This window comes from Homarus americanus, unplaced genomic scaffold, assembly GCF_018991925.1.
Source record: "Homarus americanus isolate GMGI-L3 unplaced genomic scaffold, GMGI_Hamer_2.0 scaffold32583, whole genome shotgun sequence".
Taxonomy (NCBI): domain Eukaryota; kingdom Metazoa; phylum Arthropoda; class Malacostraca; order Decapoda; family Nephropidae; genus Homarus; species Homarus americanus.
This window is the reverse complement of record NW_024713129.1, coordinates 20781667-20798257: the sequence shown is the minus strand read 5'-3', so window position 1 is coordinate 20798257 and position 16591 is coordinate 20781667. Positions and strand designations below refer to the sequence as shown.

At 38.0% G+C, this 16591-nt stretch overlaps 1 protein-coding gene across 1 annotated transcript in view; it reads left to right on the top strand.

The window, feature by feature from the left end:
- The window catches only part of LOC121869153, a 68358-nt gene that overhangs the window by 42396 nt on the left and 9371 nt on the right, over positions 1–16591 (top strand). The window contains exons 12-14 of the mRNA XM_042370344.1: positions 5909–6328; positions 12133–12216; positions 15236–15949. Coding sequence (XP_042226278.1) covers positions 5909–6328; positions 12133–12216; positions 15236–15949 — 1218 coding nt within the window. The remainder of the gene's footprint in view (positions 1–5908; positions 6329–12132; positions 12217–15235; positions 15950–16591) is intronic.

Genomic DNA, 16591 nt, shown 5'->3' with positions numbered 1-16591 from the left:
TGAAACCATCTTATATACTGTAGTATGGTAGGTTTCAGTGAAATATTGAAGGTCCCCTAATATATATATTTTTTTTAAATGCGTAAGAAAAAATTTATTTGTGCATGCTCAACTTATATAATGTAAATGCATAGAAGTGGTTCTAGCTAAAGTTGTTTATGTGTGTTTGTACTGTAATTTTATCTCAAGAAATTACCTCAAGGTGCATAATGAGACCAAGCACACCCTGTATTAATAAATGGCATAAGAATCTCATCTTGGAGATGAAATTAGATATTATTAACAACATGAGCATGGTTAAGGAACAAGAGTGAGAACGAGAACATGCACATACCTCTCGATAAATCATTACCACAACTTAGATAACTAATTTATATATTCTTACATGCTTATTGTTTTAATGTCATGTGATAACAATGAGTGTAGATTGCATTTTCATATGCTTTGGGTTTCCACCTTATCTTTAATAGACAGACGACTGTGATGCTTATGTTTGGCTAATCCAGCCTCATCACTGCCTCCTACTCGATACTTTGAAGCCATAATTACGAGTTAATTTGCGGCAGTGTGTCAAGAAATGAACACAAAGGTGAGAAATGTCCAAACAAGGTGGCAACATTGAGGTAGGAGACAGCATTATGGCACCAGGACTGAACTACAGTAATTGTAATGGACCGTGGGAAGTGAATCAACATTCCCAGAAAAAATTCTGACACAGATGGCGGAACCGGCATTTCTAAAAATTTTCTGGGACAAATGTGTCCAATCTTGCAATACCTTTGTCATCTTGGCAGCAAATTTTCAGTCATTTGAGAAATTTTTTGTCAAAGTGCGGTAAATGCTCTCTTAAACTTAAGGCTTTATGAGCACCCCTAGCTCACCAAGTCATGTCATAGGCTTTTTCTGTATCTTAAAAAAAAATCCCAATTAAATAATTTCTGGCATTGAATGCTTTTTTAATATAAGTTTCCAATTTTGCTAAATTATATAAAGGATGTCTAGTTTGAAATGAAACAACTTTGAAGTCTTATATTTTTTTTTTTTAATAATGCAAGCTGGGGAATATCCACAGTTCATATTCAGTATGCTTGAGTTTCCTTTGGTGTATGAGTATATATCATTCGGGTACATTAGGGTACGTTAGGGTAGACATTCAATGTGTGCCATTCGTAGCATGGACTAAGTCACAACGGTACTCAATTTCCCTCCATACATTGTCTATCATCTTGGGGGTTACAGAGACCACCGTGCTGTGATGCGCTCTTTCAGCTGAACGATGTCCCGCACCTTTGTGGAGTACACTTTGGACTTCACATTACCCCAAAGAAAAAATCAAGCAGGGTAAGGTCAGGCGATCCCAGTGGCCAGTAACCGGATCTGTCTACCCAGCTACCGCTCTGGCTCCCAGGCATCAAGGAAGAAGCGGACATTACAGGACCAGTGGGGGGGGGGAGCTCTATCCTGCTGGAATATGAGGTTTGGTTGGCAGTCCTCTACCTGCAGTGCCACAAACAGCTGAAGCATGTCTCGGTACACATGGCCTGTCAAAGATTTTTCTGCAAAGAAAAATGGGCTGACAATCCTGTTACACAAGACTGCATCAAATGTTAACTTTTGGACCGTCACTTTTGACCTTTTGGGTGATATGTAGATTCTCCACTCCCCAGATGCAGCAATTGTCTATTAATGTGCCCACCTCTGTGAGATGTTGCTATGTCGGAGAACATGACCCAGTCCAGGTACTCAGGGTTGTTGTTCAGACTGTGGAGCACATGCATAGCATAATTTCTCCTTTTGATATTGATCATCCACTCGGAGCTGCTGAACCAGTTGAAGCTTATATGCATATTCTGTACCTGTAGCCGTGCACACACGACTTTGTGCACAGTTGAAACTGGAATTTGTAGTTCGGTACTGGCACAATGGTAGACTTCTTTGGGCTTCTGTGGAAGGCGGCATGTGTGTGTTCAACTTCTTCCTCTGATGTTCTGAGCCTTCCTCCATCATGCTGTTTTAGAATGCTGCCAGTCTCCTCAATTCCATTATTAAACTTGAAATTTTTTTTTAAATTTTCGTGTGTCATAAATGACTGCATGATCTTATGAGGGAAGCTTCCAGAAAGTACCAAAGTGTGCTGGGCTTTAGCTGTCCATCAGTTCCTCCTGTAGATTGCATTTGTTTCTTTATTTCCTCTCCCACCCTCCTCACAATTATTTGTATCAAAACTCCAAAGCTACCATTGGAAAGTTCATAAAATTCCACTATTATAACAATTATAATACTGTACCTTGATAGGTTTGTGAGAAAATATCTCAGATATGATGCTAGTCCCATATGACTTTTGTCATGGTCACGTAAACTTAAAAACTTACTGGGTGCGTGAGAGGGTTAATCTTTTGTCTTATTATTTATGATATGCTAAATGTAACATCAGTGACTGGCATTATACAGTATGTATAGAAAAATTATAATGATTTAGGTAACCACAAAATAAAAAATTTAAATGAAAAATTGTGAAATACTATCCCAAAGATACTGTGTGGTGTTAGGTTTATGGTAGGCTAGGTTAGGTTAGGTCAGGTCAGGTCAAGTCAAGTCACTTCAAGTAAAGGGATCAATTGATAATCTTCCGTTAATAACTTAGTGGCCATTAACTAATAATATACATTCTGGGAACATGTGACATTTTCAGAGTAGACAGAAAGGGAAAAATTAAATGGGAACTGAGGTGTAAAGAAAATGGGAAAGAACTAATTCCTAACATAGGCCTAAATTTCATGTTGATTTTTGTTTCTTTTTCACAAATACAGATTACTTGTTTGGTCTAGACTGCCTTGTAGTTGCAAATATAATTTGATACAGAAATTTGAAAATAACATAGCATTATTATGTTAGTGCCCAGAAAAAGAAAATATCAGGGAAAAACACTAAATATTAAAATTTTAATCTATGCTTGTGGTCGTCAAAAATCTTCATGGAGTTACAGTGTAGTAATCATTAAATTAAATTTTTGTTCTTCATCAATTGTAACCTGACTTGATAAGTGATGTGGGTTGTCGTGTCAGTGCCAAAATTTCTGACCAGTGTGTCAGTGACTGGTGCCAACACGAGAACATATTATTATTCACAAGACAATCGGGTCAGAATCTCCACCCCAGGTCGTGCTGGGGAGGGTAAGCTTTAGGTGAGTTCAGGTCAAATGTGGGTTGACCAAGAGACCTTGATCTGACCTTTCATGAACTAAGATCCTCACTGACATCACAGGTTATCCCTATTCTCACAAGGACCTGACTTGAATGTTGGAAAAGATCAAAAGATACCAAACAGTTGTTACCTGGCAATAGCTCACTTTGTACCTTTGAAGATCTTATGATGATTCTTTCCAATGCTTCTGTGATTTGTGACTAAATTACTATGTTTATGTACTCGTATTATGGATAAAATAAGTTTACTAGGATAAATTGTTACTATAAGTAACCATTTTCAGGCTATAGGGAGAGTCAATACTCACCCTAAGAACAATGAACTTAAAGTCAGCTTTTCTCAAAGATTTGCTGCAACTTATAATACCGTACATATTCCCTCAACATGTAAGGTAATGCAGTAAACAGGTTGGTTATACGATGTGGTTTGGGACCTTAAAAAGCCATCGATAAGTGATCAATCGTATATCAATATTAATAACAGATAAACAAGTTTTATACACAAGACAAAACAGTAAATTTATCCAAAATAAAGATTTATTCTCATTCACCTTACATGATATGTATGTGTACATTAATAATTTGCGATCCACTAGTTGTCAGTACAAGTAATTTCGGGTAGTTTTTTTTTTTTTTTTTTTTTTTTTTTTTTTTTTTTTTTTTTTAAATTTTGTTGCAAACACAATTTTTCATACAGAATGTGCCCCAAAATGAAATAATAAAAGAAAAGATTATAGTGAGGTGAAAGACATAAAGAGAATAAAAATTTTTTAGGTCCCTGTGAGTTAATGTGGATCGTGGGAGCCAGAGGGGAATATATCTTGGCAACCTGCCAAGCTGTGAACTGTTAATGTTATTTTTTATTTTGCAAATTTGGGGCAAATATCTTCTTTTCTTTACATGGACATATAATCATTCATACAGAATGTGGCCCCCCAAAAAAATAAAAATAAAAGATAATTATCATACATAAGATCAAAATCATAAAGGGAATACAAATTTCTTACCTCCCCGGGAATAACAGGAAGGGGGGTGTGTAGTGTCAGTATCTCAACCTCCAGCCAAGCTGTGAACTGCATTATTGTTACAGGGTGTATTTTACAATTTGTATTTTCCGATAGATATACTGTACGTAATTTTCTTCAATTTTGTTTATTCTGTTACGTGTTCACAAAATCATTCATACAGAATGTGCAAAAAAATTAAATAAAAAATATAAAACGTAAAGGGATTAAACACATTTATTACATGTGTGGGAGTTAGCTCAGATGAAGTAGGGAATGAGCGGTGTTCCCTCATGGCTCCACTTGTTACACCATTCCGAGATTGTATCATCATATCTCGGATTATTGTGAGTTATTGCACATCACTTTTTCATAGCAGTGACAGTGCAGGAAAAGCATTCGGGTAACAACCACCGTAAAACTGATCTTTAATCGTTCCGTAGTGATAAATGGATTTTATTTCTTAATGTAAAACTGATCGAGCGTATATAGATCCATCATATAACACTTATTGCCTGTACAGTACAGTACTGTACGTTCTGTATGATATAAATATTGGTGTCAAGGTTTCATCAAGCCTTGGAAAGCCTTGGCTTTGACTTCGTGACTTTTTTGTAATGTCTGCCTTTACCAATTGCTTCAGCTTCGAGACTGGGGTCATGGCTTCGACCCCATGCCTGGTATACAGTCACTTCTTCTATTACATGTTAGTTGTGTTCCTAAAGAACATCGCATTATAGTAACTATTAATTCAATGGGAATTAAGGGGTTAGTTTCTGCAACACCAACATGACTAACAAATTTAGTTTTTTTTTTTATTGTTAGATTTTGTGTGTTTTTGCATAATAACTGTGGTTTAGTTGGAGAAAATGCCTGTGACAGTGTGTTATGAAAATGTTTGGAAAATAAATAATATAGGGTAAAGCACAATCCGCAATAACACATGTAATACGTATGCAGGCTGAACAAAGACTGAGGCGTGTGGAGTTGCAAAGTCTAATTTTCTTGTCATTAGTTGATCCCTCAAGATTCATTACAATATTGAGTATTCAATAAAAATTTTCTTAGCATACAATACGGTAAAGAGAAAAAATTGTATTGAGGAAAACAGCAATTAGCCTAATACCTTACTCTTATATTACTGAATTGTAGATAAAGTTGCTTACACTGAATCGGTAATGATTCAGTCATGTGGTGCAATGAAATCATCACTGCCCTCCTCCATGTTTGCTCCTCATGATCATACATGTTAACTGTGAATTTATTCAGGGTTAATACTAAATAATTTCCATTCGTTACCAAATGGATTTTTCATTAACAAATTGACGCTGTACGCAGCATCTAGAAGCATCCACCGGCATCCCGCCTTGTATGCTGTTACACCGAGGCAGCTGCACATTTGCTTATTCCTACTTGCATGACATAATTATGTTTACTCAATCACGTTATACTCAATTCACATCTACGTTGTAAAAAATGTGTTCCTTAATACATTCGTCATGTTATAGGAGAAGTGACTGTGTATATAATTTGCCATGCTGTTATTTTCTGAGAAGGCAGGATTATTATAATGATATATTGTATGTGTACTGTAAACAGAAATGTAAGTGTGAATTAGTAAAAGAAAAAATAATTCTTATTCAGATATTGTGTGATGAATTAGTTAAGGGTATCTTTTAATTATCAATGTTTGCCCAACAGAAATACGAAGAAGAAGCAGAATGGGAAGGTTCGAGAGGGAAAAAAAGAAAAAGAAAAAGAGGCAGAGGTCGAGGTCGAGCAGTAAACCCTGAAGAAGAAGTGGGTCTGAACAGCCGCAGTAGACCTGGAAACTTAAGACAGCGTCCAAGAGCCAGATATAACGACCAGTTTGAGGACTTAGGTTTGTCCTCAGATGAGGAACCTAAAATAAAATCAAAAGGGAAAAGATCCTGGGTGTCAGTGATTGATTCTTCTAGTGAATGTGAATCAGAGAGAGCGAATGAAAGACCTTCCAGTGCAGCAGCAGGTGATCCTGAGGAGGATGAGGGAATGGGTGATAATAGTCCTGCACCGTCACAGCAAGAGGGTCTCACTAGAGCACAACAGAAGAATCCTAGAACAAAACGAGGAGGGAAAAAGGTAAGCAATGCATTCCTCTTGTACATAAATGTTTATCACAAAGATATTGGGGAAATTTAACATAACTTTTTAAATTTGATTGTGTTATTTTTGTACTTATGTGTAGTATCATATCCTGGGTTCAAGTCTCATATCAGATAGACATGGGGTAACTTTTATCCAGAAGGACCCCACCAAACATTGCTGGTGTCTTCTGGTTGCTCTGGTTTCCTCCTTGTTAACACTGAACAATAAATAAAGTTCATAACAAAGTAACAAAGAAAAGACCAACTGTCCAAACAGCTGAGAATTGGTGAAATGATGAATTAATTTATTAAAAGCCATATACAGAGGAATCATGAAATTAGGCACGAATGAAAAGCGAGAGGTTTTCATTCAGAGTTAATTTACTACATTACAGTAGAACGTCGTTTTAACGCGAGATAGTTCCAAGAGAGGTCGCTTTAAACCGAATTCACGCTAAATCGAAGTGTTGATTCAATGGAATAATTTAATTTGGTACTTGAGAGAAACACAAAATACTAAAAAGACTGAAAGTCTACCCAGATGCACCTCAGCTCATCTCCTAGAATAAACAAAACATTGTTTTTTGTAGTATTGTGTTAAAACAAACACTCATATATCAACACAGCTAAAATTAAGGATGCGAAATAGTCTGTTTACTGGCTGGGAAGATGGGGGAGAGGGAGGAAGGTGAGGTGATATGTTTGACAGTTGATGCCAAGGTCTAGTGCTTATTTATTTATGTCCTTAAGAGTGACTTTAAGTTTTCTCTTATAAAATGTCACTGAACTGACATGGGGGAATATAATTAACATTGCTGGAATTCTTATAAGATAGTGATTAATTTGAATATAAACATGATATAGCTTGCATTAGACATACAAAGAGCAAATTTTTTTATCTCTTGTGCAAAATATATGACGTTTATATTCAAATTATTCACTGTCTTGCAAGGACTCCGGCAATACAAATTATATTCACCTAACTCTAGTCTGTGACATTATATATGATAAAAACTTTAAGCCTAAAACACCAAACCCTGACTGGGAAGATGGAGGGGAGGGAAGTGACAGTGACCTGTTTGACAGTTGTGCCGAAAGTCCAGTGAAGTATTTATTTGTTTATTTATGTCCTTTAGCTTGAGTTTATGTATTTTGCTTATAATATGTCACAGAAGTGACCAGGGAGAATATAATTTACATTGCTGGAATTCTTATAAGATAGTGATTAATTTGAATATAATCGTGCTATAGTTTGCACTAGACAAAAATTTTAGTAATCATTTAGTACATGATTTTGAGAACATGTACAGTACAGCTTTGCCCTTAGGACAGTGTAGTGTGCCCAGAGAAACATTAGGCGCGAAATTTTAAATATGATGCGCCAGATTGACTCGCGCAAAATAGGAAAGATTCGCTTTAAATTGAAACATTGTCCTTAATTGTGGGTGTCGCTTTAAATCAATAATCTTAAATTGATTCAGGTTAAATCGACGTTCTACTGTACATCGTTCCATTAGATAGACTTGATAGTGCAGACACCTCGCTAATCAAGAATGTAACACTTTATTTATTCTCAAACACCACACATGTGTTAGTAATGAGTCCATTGGACACATGTGAGGTGTACTGCATAAGTACCACATGATTACCTCCAGCTGGGCAGCCAGTACAGTAAGGCCCAAACCTGACTAATGCTAGCCCACACATAGATTATGACCACAAGAGAGGTAGAGAACTGACACCTGTAGATGGCACTAGAATTATTAATGTTAACTGTAATAGAAAGTATGTACAAGTCAGCGTGCAGTCTTAACATTTCGGCTGCTGTCATCAATTGTTCACTTTGTGTCCTTTTAGCATGTGTTTTCAATATGAATCTTTGATTTATGATTTACTTTATAGAACTTTGAACATTTTGTAGTGATACAGCTGTACTACTATGACTGTATTATCAATGTGAACCATTTTATATGCAATATATTATATTCAAATCTTTGTACAGTACACTAATTATTATGAACATAATAATGCACTGTAGTTTATGACTAACCTTTATTCTTAACCCTACACATACTGTTCATCTATTTGTAAATATACTCATCTCACTAATGAATTGCTTTAAGTGATACAAACTCTGATTAAGTATACAGAACTCTGAACCTATAGTAGTGGTTAAACCTGTTGCCATATGCGAGTTGTGATACCTCCTGTGCCTGAATAAACTCTTGTTGGAAATGGTTAACTTAACCAATGAATTGCCATGACCAATATGAGATCTTCATTATCAAGTACTGTATGTGATATGTGATGATTTATTAGATTAAAAATTTGCACATTATAAACATGGACAGGAATACCCAGGTTATCGCAAAGTTTACATTCTTGAAAATCATTATGAATATCGAGGCAATTTTCCCCTTAAGAATTAATGTAAAGAGGGTGGATGCATTCCCAGCAGGCAAATTTCACCATATATTTTTCAATATACTGTACACTCCTCATTATCAGAGGCTATTAGGGACCAGGATAACATGTATAATGTAGTAAGGGAGCCCCCAAATTCGCGGATTTTTATTTCGCGGTAAGACACCTTCAAAGTGCCTGTGACAAGGACCACTGAGGTGTTTACATTTATCGTGGGTACTGTGTCAGCGACCCCTTAAGTGCCGGAGTCATGGACTCGCGGTGTATGTGACTAGGCAAATATAAACATGTCTACCAATGTCAGTGGCCCTCAAAGTGCCGCCATTGAGTTTATGGCCACCGCGGACAAACACTGACAAACACTACCATCTGTCCACAACAACAGATATCAACAGATGTCCACCAATTACTTACTCCAGACGCTCCCTCTACCTTCTAAAGCATGGGAACGGTTATCCTAATGAGTGTTATCGCACGACTTAAGTCACTAATCATATTCCATGCTTGCAGCCGTAGACAAGGACGTCATAAACAAAAGCCCATCAGGACCATCACCTCCACTAGAAAACCAAAGAAACCTACACCTGACAGACAGTACCAATACACTGAAGTTCCACAAATATGGTACAATCTCCCCTCCTTACTGCTCTCCAACGTGACTTCCTTAGTTAATAAATTTGACGAAATGGTAACCACAGTCCTACCAGTCGCTGCCAACGTCGTTGCCATATGTGAAGCTTGGCAAAGTGTTCCTGAAACGTGCCACATTGAGGGACATCAACTCTTTCATCACCTTCGTTCACATGGATGCGGAGGGGGCGTTGCACTCTTCTGTCAAGATGACCTACTCCCGTCACGCCTGGATGTTTTAGTCCCAGCTGATGTGGAGACATTATGGGTACGGGTCGTGCCATGGGCTCACCTGCGCCACACTGCCTCTATCATATAGTGTGTGGCACCTTGCTCACCCACCAGAGACATTCGTATCAATTACCTCATTACCACCTCAGAGTTAGGTACCCATGTGCCAAGCTAGTATTATGCGGGAATTATAACGAAATTGACACCACTGATCTCCAGGACCAGCTGCTACTATCACAAGTTGTGAACTTTCCTACACACGGTCAAAATACCCTTGATCTTATCTTAACTGACTTAGCGGACCAGTACCAACCACCTCAACCAATGCCTCCTATCGGGTGTAGCACACACCTATCAGTGCTCTGGTCTCCAGCTGCCACTACCAGCCAAGAACAGAGACCCTACATCAAGACCTACAGGTCGATTACTGACTCTGCTGTGTGTCTCTTTGAGCAGTGGATAGTTCACCATCCCTGGACTGAAGTACTTAGTGTGGATGACGTGAACACCAAATGGATAAATTACACCAACACCACCACGGAAGTTCACCACCACTTCTTCCCCGAGAAGTCCGTCAGGTCACACCCAGCTGACTTGCCCTGGATCACACCTAAGATCAAAAGACTTATGCAGCAGAGAGACAGTGCCTTTTACCTAAATGACCACAACCGCTACAGGTCTCTTCACAACCATGTCATCTGCAAAATACGCACTGCAAAGAAGTTCCACTACCCAACCAAGTTGCAACACCTGAAGCAGACCAACAACAGTTAATGGTATGGTAAGCTTAAAAAACTCTGTGGACTAAACAATAAGACACACTTCCTCCCCTTCCTTTGCCATCTCACTAATGGTGATGCAGCTGAGCACTCAAACAACCATTTCACAACTACAGGTAAATGTCAGATGTTCCCCCGGCTTGACACCACCAGTCTCCCTGCTTACCTACTTAGTGGAAGAATTTGAAGTAGAAAAACGTCTGGACAAACTGAAGTTAAAGCGGTCCACCACCCCCATTGACTTACCAATGAAACTGTATAAGGAGTTCTCCCCGGAACTAGCTAAACCCCTCTGCTCTACCATAAATGGGTCCCTCAGCCAAGCAAGATGCCCAGCTGACTGGATGACCTCATAAGTGTCACCAGTGCCCAAGTCAACCAGCCCACAATCCTGAAATGAGCAATCACCCCAATACTACCCAGTTTAATCTGTGAAAGTTTTGTGTTTGACTGGGCTTATGCTGATATTGTAGGCACCATAGATCCTCAGCAATTTGGCAATATGAAAACTTCCTCCACCACTCACTGTCTTGTCAGCTTTCTCGACTACATATACCTCCATCTGGAAAAACGAAAAACGTCTGTGGCTGTCGCCTTCATCGACTTCACCAAAGCATTTGACCTAGTCGACCACAATTTAATCAACAAAGCTATTGACCTCGGGTTTCGAAGAAGTCTTAAACCATGGCTTACGGACTTCCTTAGTGACCGACGCCAAGCCGTACGTTTCCGAGGAGCTATCTCCACTTTTCACTCAATCACTTATGGCGTCCCCCAAGGCACCAAGATGGGACCACTCTGTTCCTTATGCTTATCAATGATGCCCTAAGAGAAACCCCCTGCTCGCTGGAAATATGTCAGCGACTCCATTGGGATCAGTGTCAACAACTTGGCTCCCGACTACACCGCCCTCCAGGATTTATTGAACAGTCTCCAAAACTGGGCCACCAACAACCACGACACCATCAACTATACCAAGACCTTGGTTATGCACATCAACCTCTCCTCCGATGTTGTCCCACCCCTTTCTATTACTTTATGCCCCAACACACTCCAGGTTGTAGATTCCTCTAAGCTCCTCAGTGTCACTATAGACAACAAACTAAATTGGAAAATATACATCAGTTAAGTTGTCAAATCCTCCAGTTTCTGTCTCCACCTCCTCCGCCGACTCAATTCCTTCGGAGTTCCTGCGCCCGAGCTCCAGTGTGTTTACTCAACATTCATACTTCCCAAGCTCACCTATACCTCCCCTGCTTGGTCTTCCTCTGTGTGGACGGTCCTGTTGAACTTCATTAATTTTTAAACCACGGTGGTACTCACACGTGGAAAAAAACACTCGTGAAGCTGGCCTTACAGCGAAATACGAGACCTGCGGCTAGCCCTCACAGTTTGAAATATTACTGTAGGGCACCTTAATTTTTCTGTGTAAATATGCGAGGTATGCTTTGCAGATAAGCGAGGTTGCGAATAGTGGGTTATTCCTGTAATGATATAGCTGTGCTATGGGTCTGTAATCCATTCCTGTTCCAGTATAGTGCATGAGTAAACTGCATACATAGATATATGCCTGTGTGAAAAGAATGATATAATTTGTATGGTATTTTGTTCAGCTAATCTACTATTTTTCAGTATTGTCTTCTGCTCTACTGTACTGTTATTGTGCTTATTATGATTTTATTGTATGTTTTTATGGTATTTGCTTTCTATGATTTTAATTTGACGGCCATTTCAGAAACCAACCTGTGAGCTTTGTGGCAAAACATTCCAGAATATTGCAGCTCTGAAGGGACATCGAGCAGTTCACACTAAGGAAAAGGTTAGATTTTTATACGTAATATTAGTTTTCTCCTTCCTCCATGTCAATTTTTATCATTGTCACTCACTCCTACTTTTGCACAGGTCTTTCCCCCAAGATCACTTTAGTTGCATACTGTTCAGTCAGGGACGTAGCTAGAAAAATTGAATGGGGGTGGGGGGGGGGTTCTTCCTTAACTTCCAACTATGATCACAAATATTCTGACCGGTGAGAAAATTTTAAACTATGCCATAATAAAGCAGTGCAAAATTATGTGCTGATTCTTTATCCAGCTTTGACTATAATATGCATGTGTGATCAAAATTCCTAACAGAAGATATCTAGAAAAACTTTCCCAGTTATTTTGTCATTTCAGTGGTAAGCCTTTACTAATGTTTGCACTCACAGTGTTCACATTTAGAAGCATACCAAAGGAAACACAACTTGTGACAGGTACTATATATAATTGCATAATAAAACATAAAATATGATTTCACACATAATTGACTGATGTGTAAAATAAGAAAGTTTATACAGTTCTAACAACGTACTTGTTCGCTTTTTACCACGAATGTTTGATAAATTACTCAACTGAAGTGAAAAAAATGTATTGGGAAATGAACATACCGGTACTTTATATAAAGCGATTATGACATGAAATGATCAAACATTAGCTGTCCAGAAGTATAATTTTAACACTGTAACAGGTATTTTGCTCTGGTTTTCTTCATTATACTGTATTTACTTCTAGCATTGATTTAATGTAAATGAATTCAATTCTTAGCACATTTGTGAAATTTTTTTATCTAAATTAAGCTGATCACTTATGTCAGTCTCACAAAATAGTAGCATGGGTGAATCCAAGCGTTCATCTCATTTTTGGCTACAGATATTGGTGCTGTAAGTGCCAAAGGCAGTTTTTGTCAGTAGAAATACATGTCGCTGTTGATGAGCTAAATCAGCCACATCTTTTAAGTGATCTTATTTGTCTGCTTCTTTCGGCAACAAACAGTTAATGAATACTGTGCTTCTAATTCTGCCAGTAGAGCATTTTTATGGGGTCGACGACATTCTTGGTACAGTTCACAAAATAGATGAACCTCTTCAATGTAGGGCACTTTCAGTAGAGGAAACAAAGTCATCGGTGGTTTTATGTTCTTCATGCAAGATTTGTAGTTGTCAGCATATTCAGTAGCCAATATATTTAATACTACTTTCATTTCTTTCCTGTAAAATTGTTCACAGTCAATGATGGCTGCTGTATATGACTGATTATCTTTATACCTGCTAGCATATCGAACCCTGTAAACCTTTGCTTTCTCTGCTTTGTCATCAATTTTGTATTTATCAGCCACATGTACTGCCGCTTCAATCATACTACGTATTTAGCTCTTCATCATTCTGAGAGGACTTATCTATGGTGATAATTGTTCCCCTCACAACTGTTAATGCATCCAATGTGTTAAATTTGTCTTCTTTCATCTTTTTAACTTACAGTTTTGTCTTAAACATGGCATTTGTCTTGAAAATTAATGTCCAAAGAAAATTAAACGTAAATAATTTTTTAAGAGACCATCTACTTCTGCTTTTGTTTTCTTATCTACTCCAGATGTATTAATCTTGTGAAGTGCTTCTGTGATAAAATCATAAACTATCCATACAGCATTAATTGAATCTACCCTTGCCATCCATCAAGTTCTTAATAAACTTTGCAACTGGTTTGCATTTCCAACATTTGCCATTGATTTGAAAGTATATTATACCTCTTCATGCTTCCAGAAAAAAAAGACATACAATGACTGAACAATTTTGAACATAAAAGTGACTGCAGATAATGCCTTACTACTGTGTTTGACAACAGTATTTGCAAGATGCCCATGGAAAGGGATATATGATACATCTCTACCTAGCCTTTCTGACAGTTTTGTGCATGCTCCTTTATTTTTACCACGCTTTGTGTTTGCAAAATCATACAACTGAAATGCAATCAGATCGCTATCCAAACCATTTTCTTTTTTCAACAGAAGATAATACTGAGACTGCATGACTGTCACCTGTCTTATCCAAAAGTTATTTTGTTTCTAGCAAACGTTCACATGGGCCACCACTTTCAGAAACAAAACAAACTGTGCAGGTTAATCTGTCTTGATGAGTAGTGTCAGCCATGACAGAACAAATAGGTGCTTTATTTACTTGTGATATAATCTCCTTTCTTACTGATTTTCTAGGCAATTCAATAAACTTATTTTGTTCAAGAGGACTACAATGTGTATTAAAGTATGATTGTATCTGTCTGTCATCAAACCAACTTTTTAGAATTGGTGAATGTCATGATACCAACTTAGCATTTTGATATAAATTGCAATCTTTCTAATTATCACCACGAAATGCAAGACCAAGGTGGCAGAGGATTCTTGTGATATCTAACAATAGCTATTCCTACTCGGTCTCTTGCCGTATCATGGCATTATCATATTGTTTTTCATTGTCTAGCATTAATTAAATACAGGATCTCCAACTGGTTGGCAGTTTTTCCAGAATTTGAACTGCACTTTAAATTTTTTGTTGTTGGAGGGTGTGACACCCCCCCATAGCTATGTCCCTGCACACACTACTGCTACCTGGTTGTCCATCACCCTCACTTTTAGGGCATCCTGCACCCTACCCTTACATTTTCTTGGTCTTCCCCTCTCCCTCCTATCATCTGCTTCTGAATTATACATTCCACCATTCTTTCACTGCAGTCACTGAACATGTTCATATCACCCAAGCAAGCCCAGATTCACTCTCTGCCAAACAATTCTTTTTCCTCCTCATCCTCCTCATTTCTCCTTATTATCCTTTGCATTATTTTTACCCAACATAATGCTCTCAAGCATGTTATTGATGTCTGATAATATGTATCAGCCGAAAAATTCCCCTGTAAACTACCATCTATCCTCCCTAGACAGGTTCCTCTCTCCATATATTTTCCAGTTCATGTAAAATACTCATACTATATATTTTTACTTATTTAGAATAATTTTCTTTCCTTTTTCAGCAAAGGTTGGCACTCAGTGCAGATGACATTCCAGTGTCAAACAAAAGATCAAAATTAGATGAAATTGGTAGAGAAAATTTAGAAGAACAAACAGATAATGGTGCTGATAGACTTAGTAGTGAGAGAGACACCTGTATAGTAGAGAATGGAGAGTGTGAACCTGAAGAAAAGAAGGAACTAAAAGCAGATAGTGATAGGAAGGTGAGTGATCTGATTAGTGAATCTCTAATGAATGGGAGACTCAAAGATGAAACTTTAGGAAACAGTGATGATAAAGATGGTGTTAAAGTTTGTGGTGTTCCAATTGTTAGTAATATTAAAAATGAAACAGAAGAAAAAACTGTTAAAGAGGCACTAGAAGCTGGTGAAGAAAATGTCAAGACAGAAAAACTTGATAACAGTGAAGATGATAGTGTTAAGACAAGTGAAAATCAAGAATCTTTATCATGCAATGGCTCGGGAGTGAAAAAGGAGGAATTGGAAATAAAAGAGGAAGAATCAGAGCACAGTGAGGATGAGTCCAATCACAAGTCCCCTTCACCTCCTAAGGAACTTCCACCCATACATGATTCCTCTCCTTATCTACCTCGAGTAGAAAATTTTGAACTGGTGGTAACGTCTGTTGAACAGTTGCGGGCATTAATACAAAAATTTGGAGATCTACCTGAGGGATCTGGTGGAGATGAGGAAAATGGAAGTCCTAAGAAGTCAAAGGTATGTTTCTCCTTTTCAAAATACCTTAACACATCCAAGTTAACACTTCTTTTACCTCTTCTGTACATGACAACATTCTTGGCTCATATTTCTTATTGTCATTGTTTAAGGTGTGTGAATAAGCTGCGTAGATGCGTGGCATGGTGTGGAGTTGGCCTGGCATGAGGTCCAGTTTGGTAAAACAAATGTTTGAAAGGGAATGTATGGGAATTTTTATTTAAATTTTTTTTTGAGGAGGGGTGGGGGGGCTGCAGTTCTTTACCAGATAGCCAACATTTTCTATTGAAATATAATCGGCCCAAAAAGTGAAGTTACTGTTTTCAGTATAATTCGTTGAAACAGCAGTATCTGGCAACTTGGCGGGAACCGAGCCAGTGACTGACCATTCTTCACCAGTGGGCTGGACACTATTACACTATTACAGTGACCCCTCCATTAACGAACTCAATCTGTTCCAGAAGGTCGTTAGTTAACCGAAAAGTTCCTTAACCGAAACCATTGTTTCAATGGGTTTTTGGGTAATTGGTTCCAGCTCACCGAAAATTTCCTAACTTCAACAAAAATGGCAGAAAAATTTACTTATTTGAGGTGTGTATGTAGAAGGCTCCTGGATGATGATGATGATGATGTGCATTTGAAGTG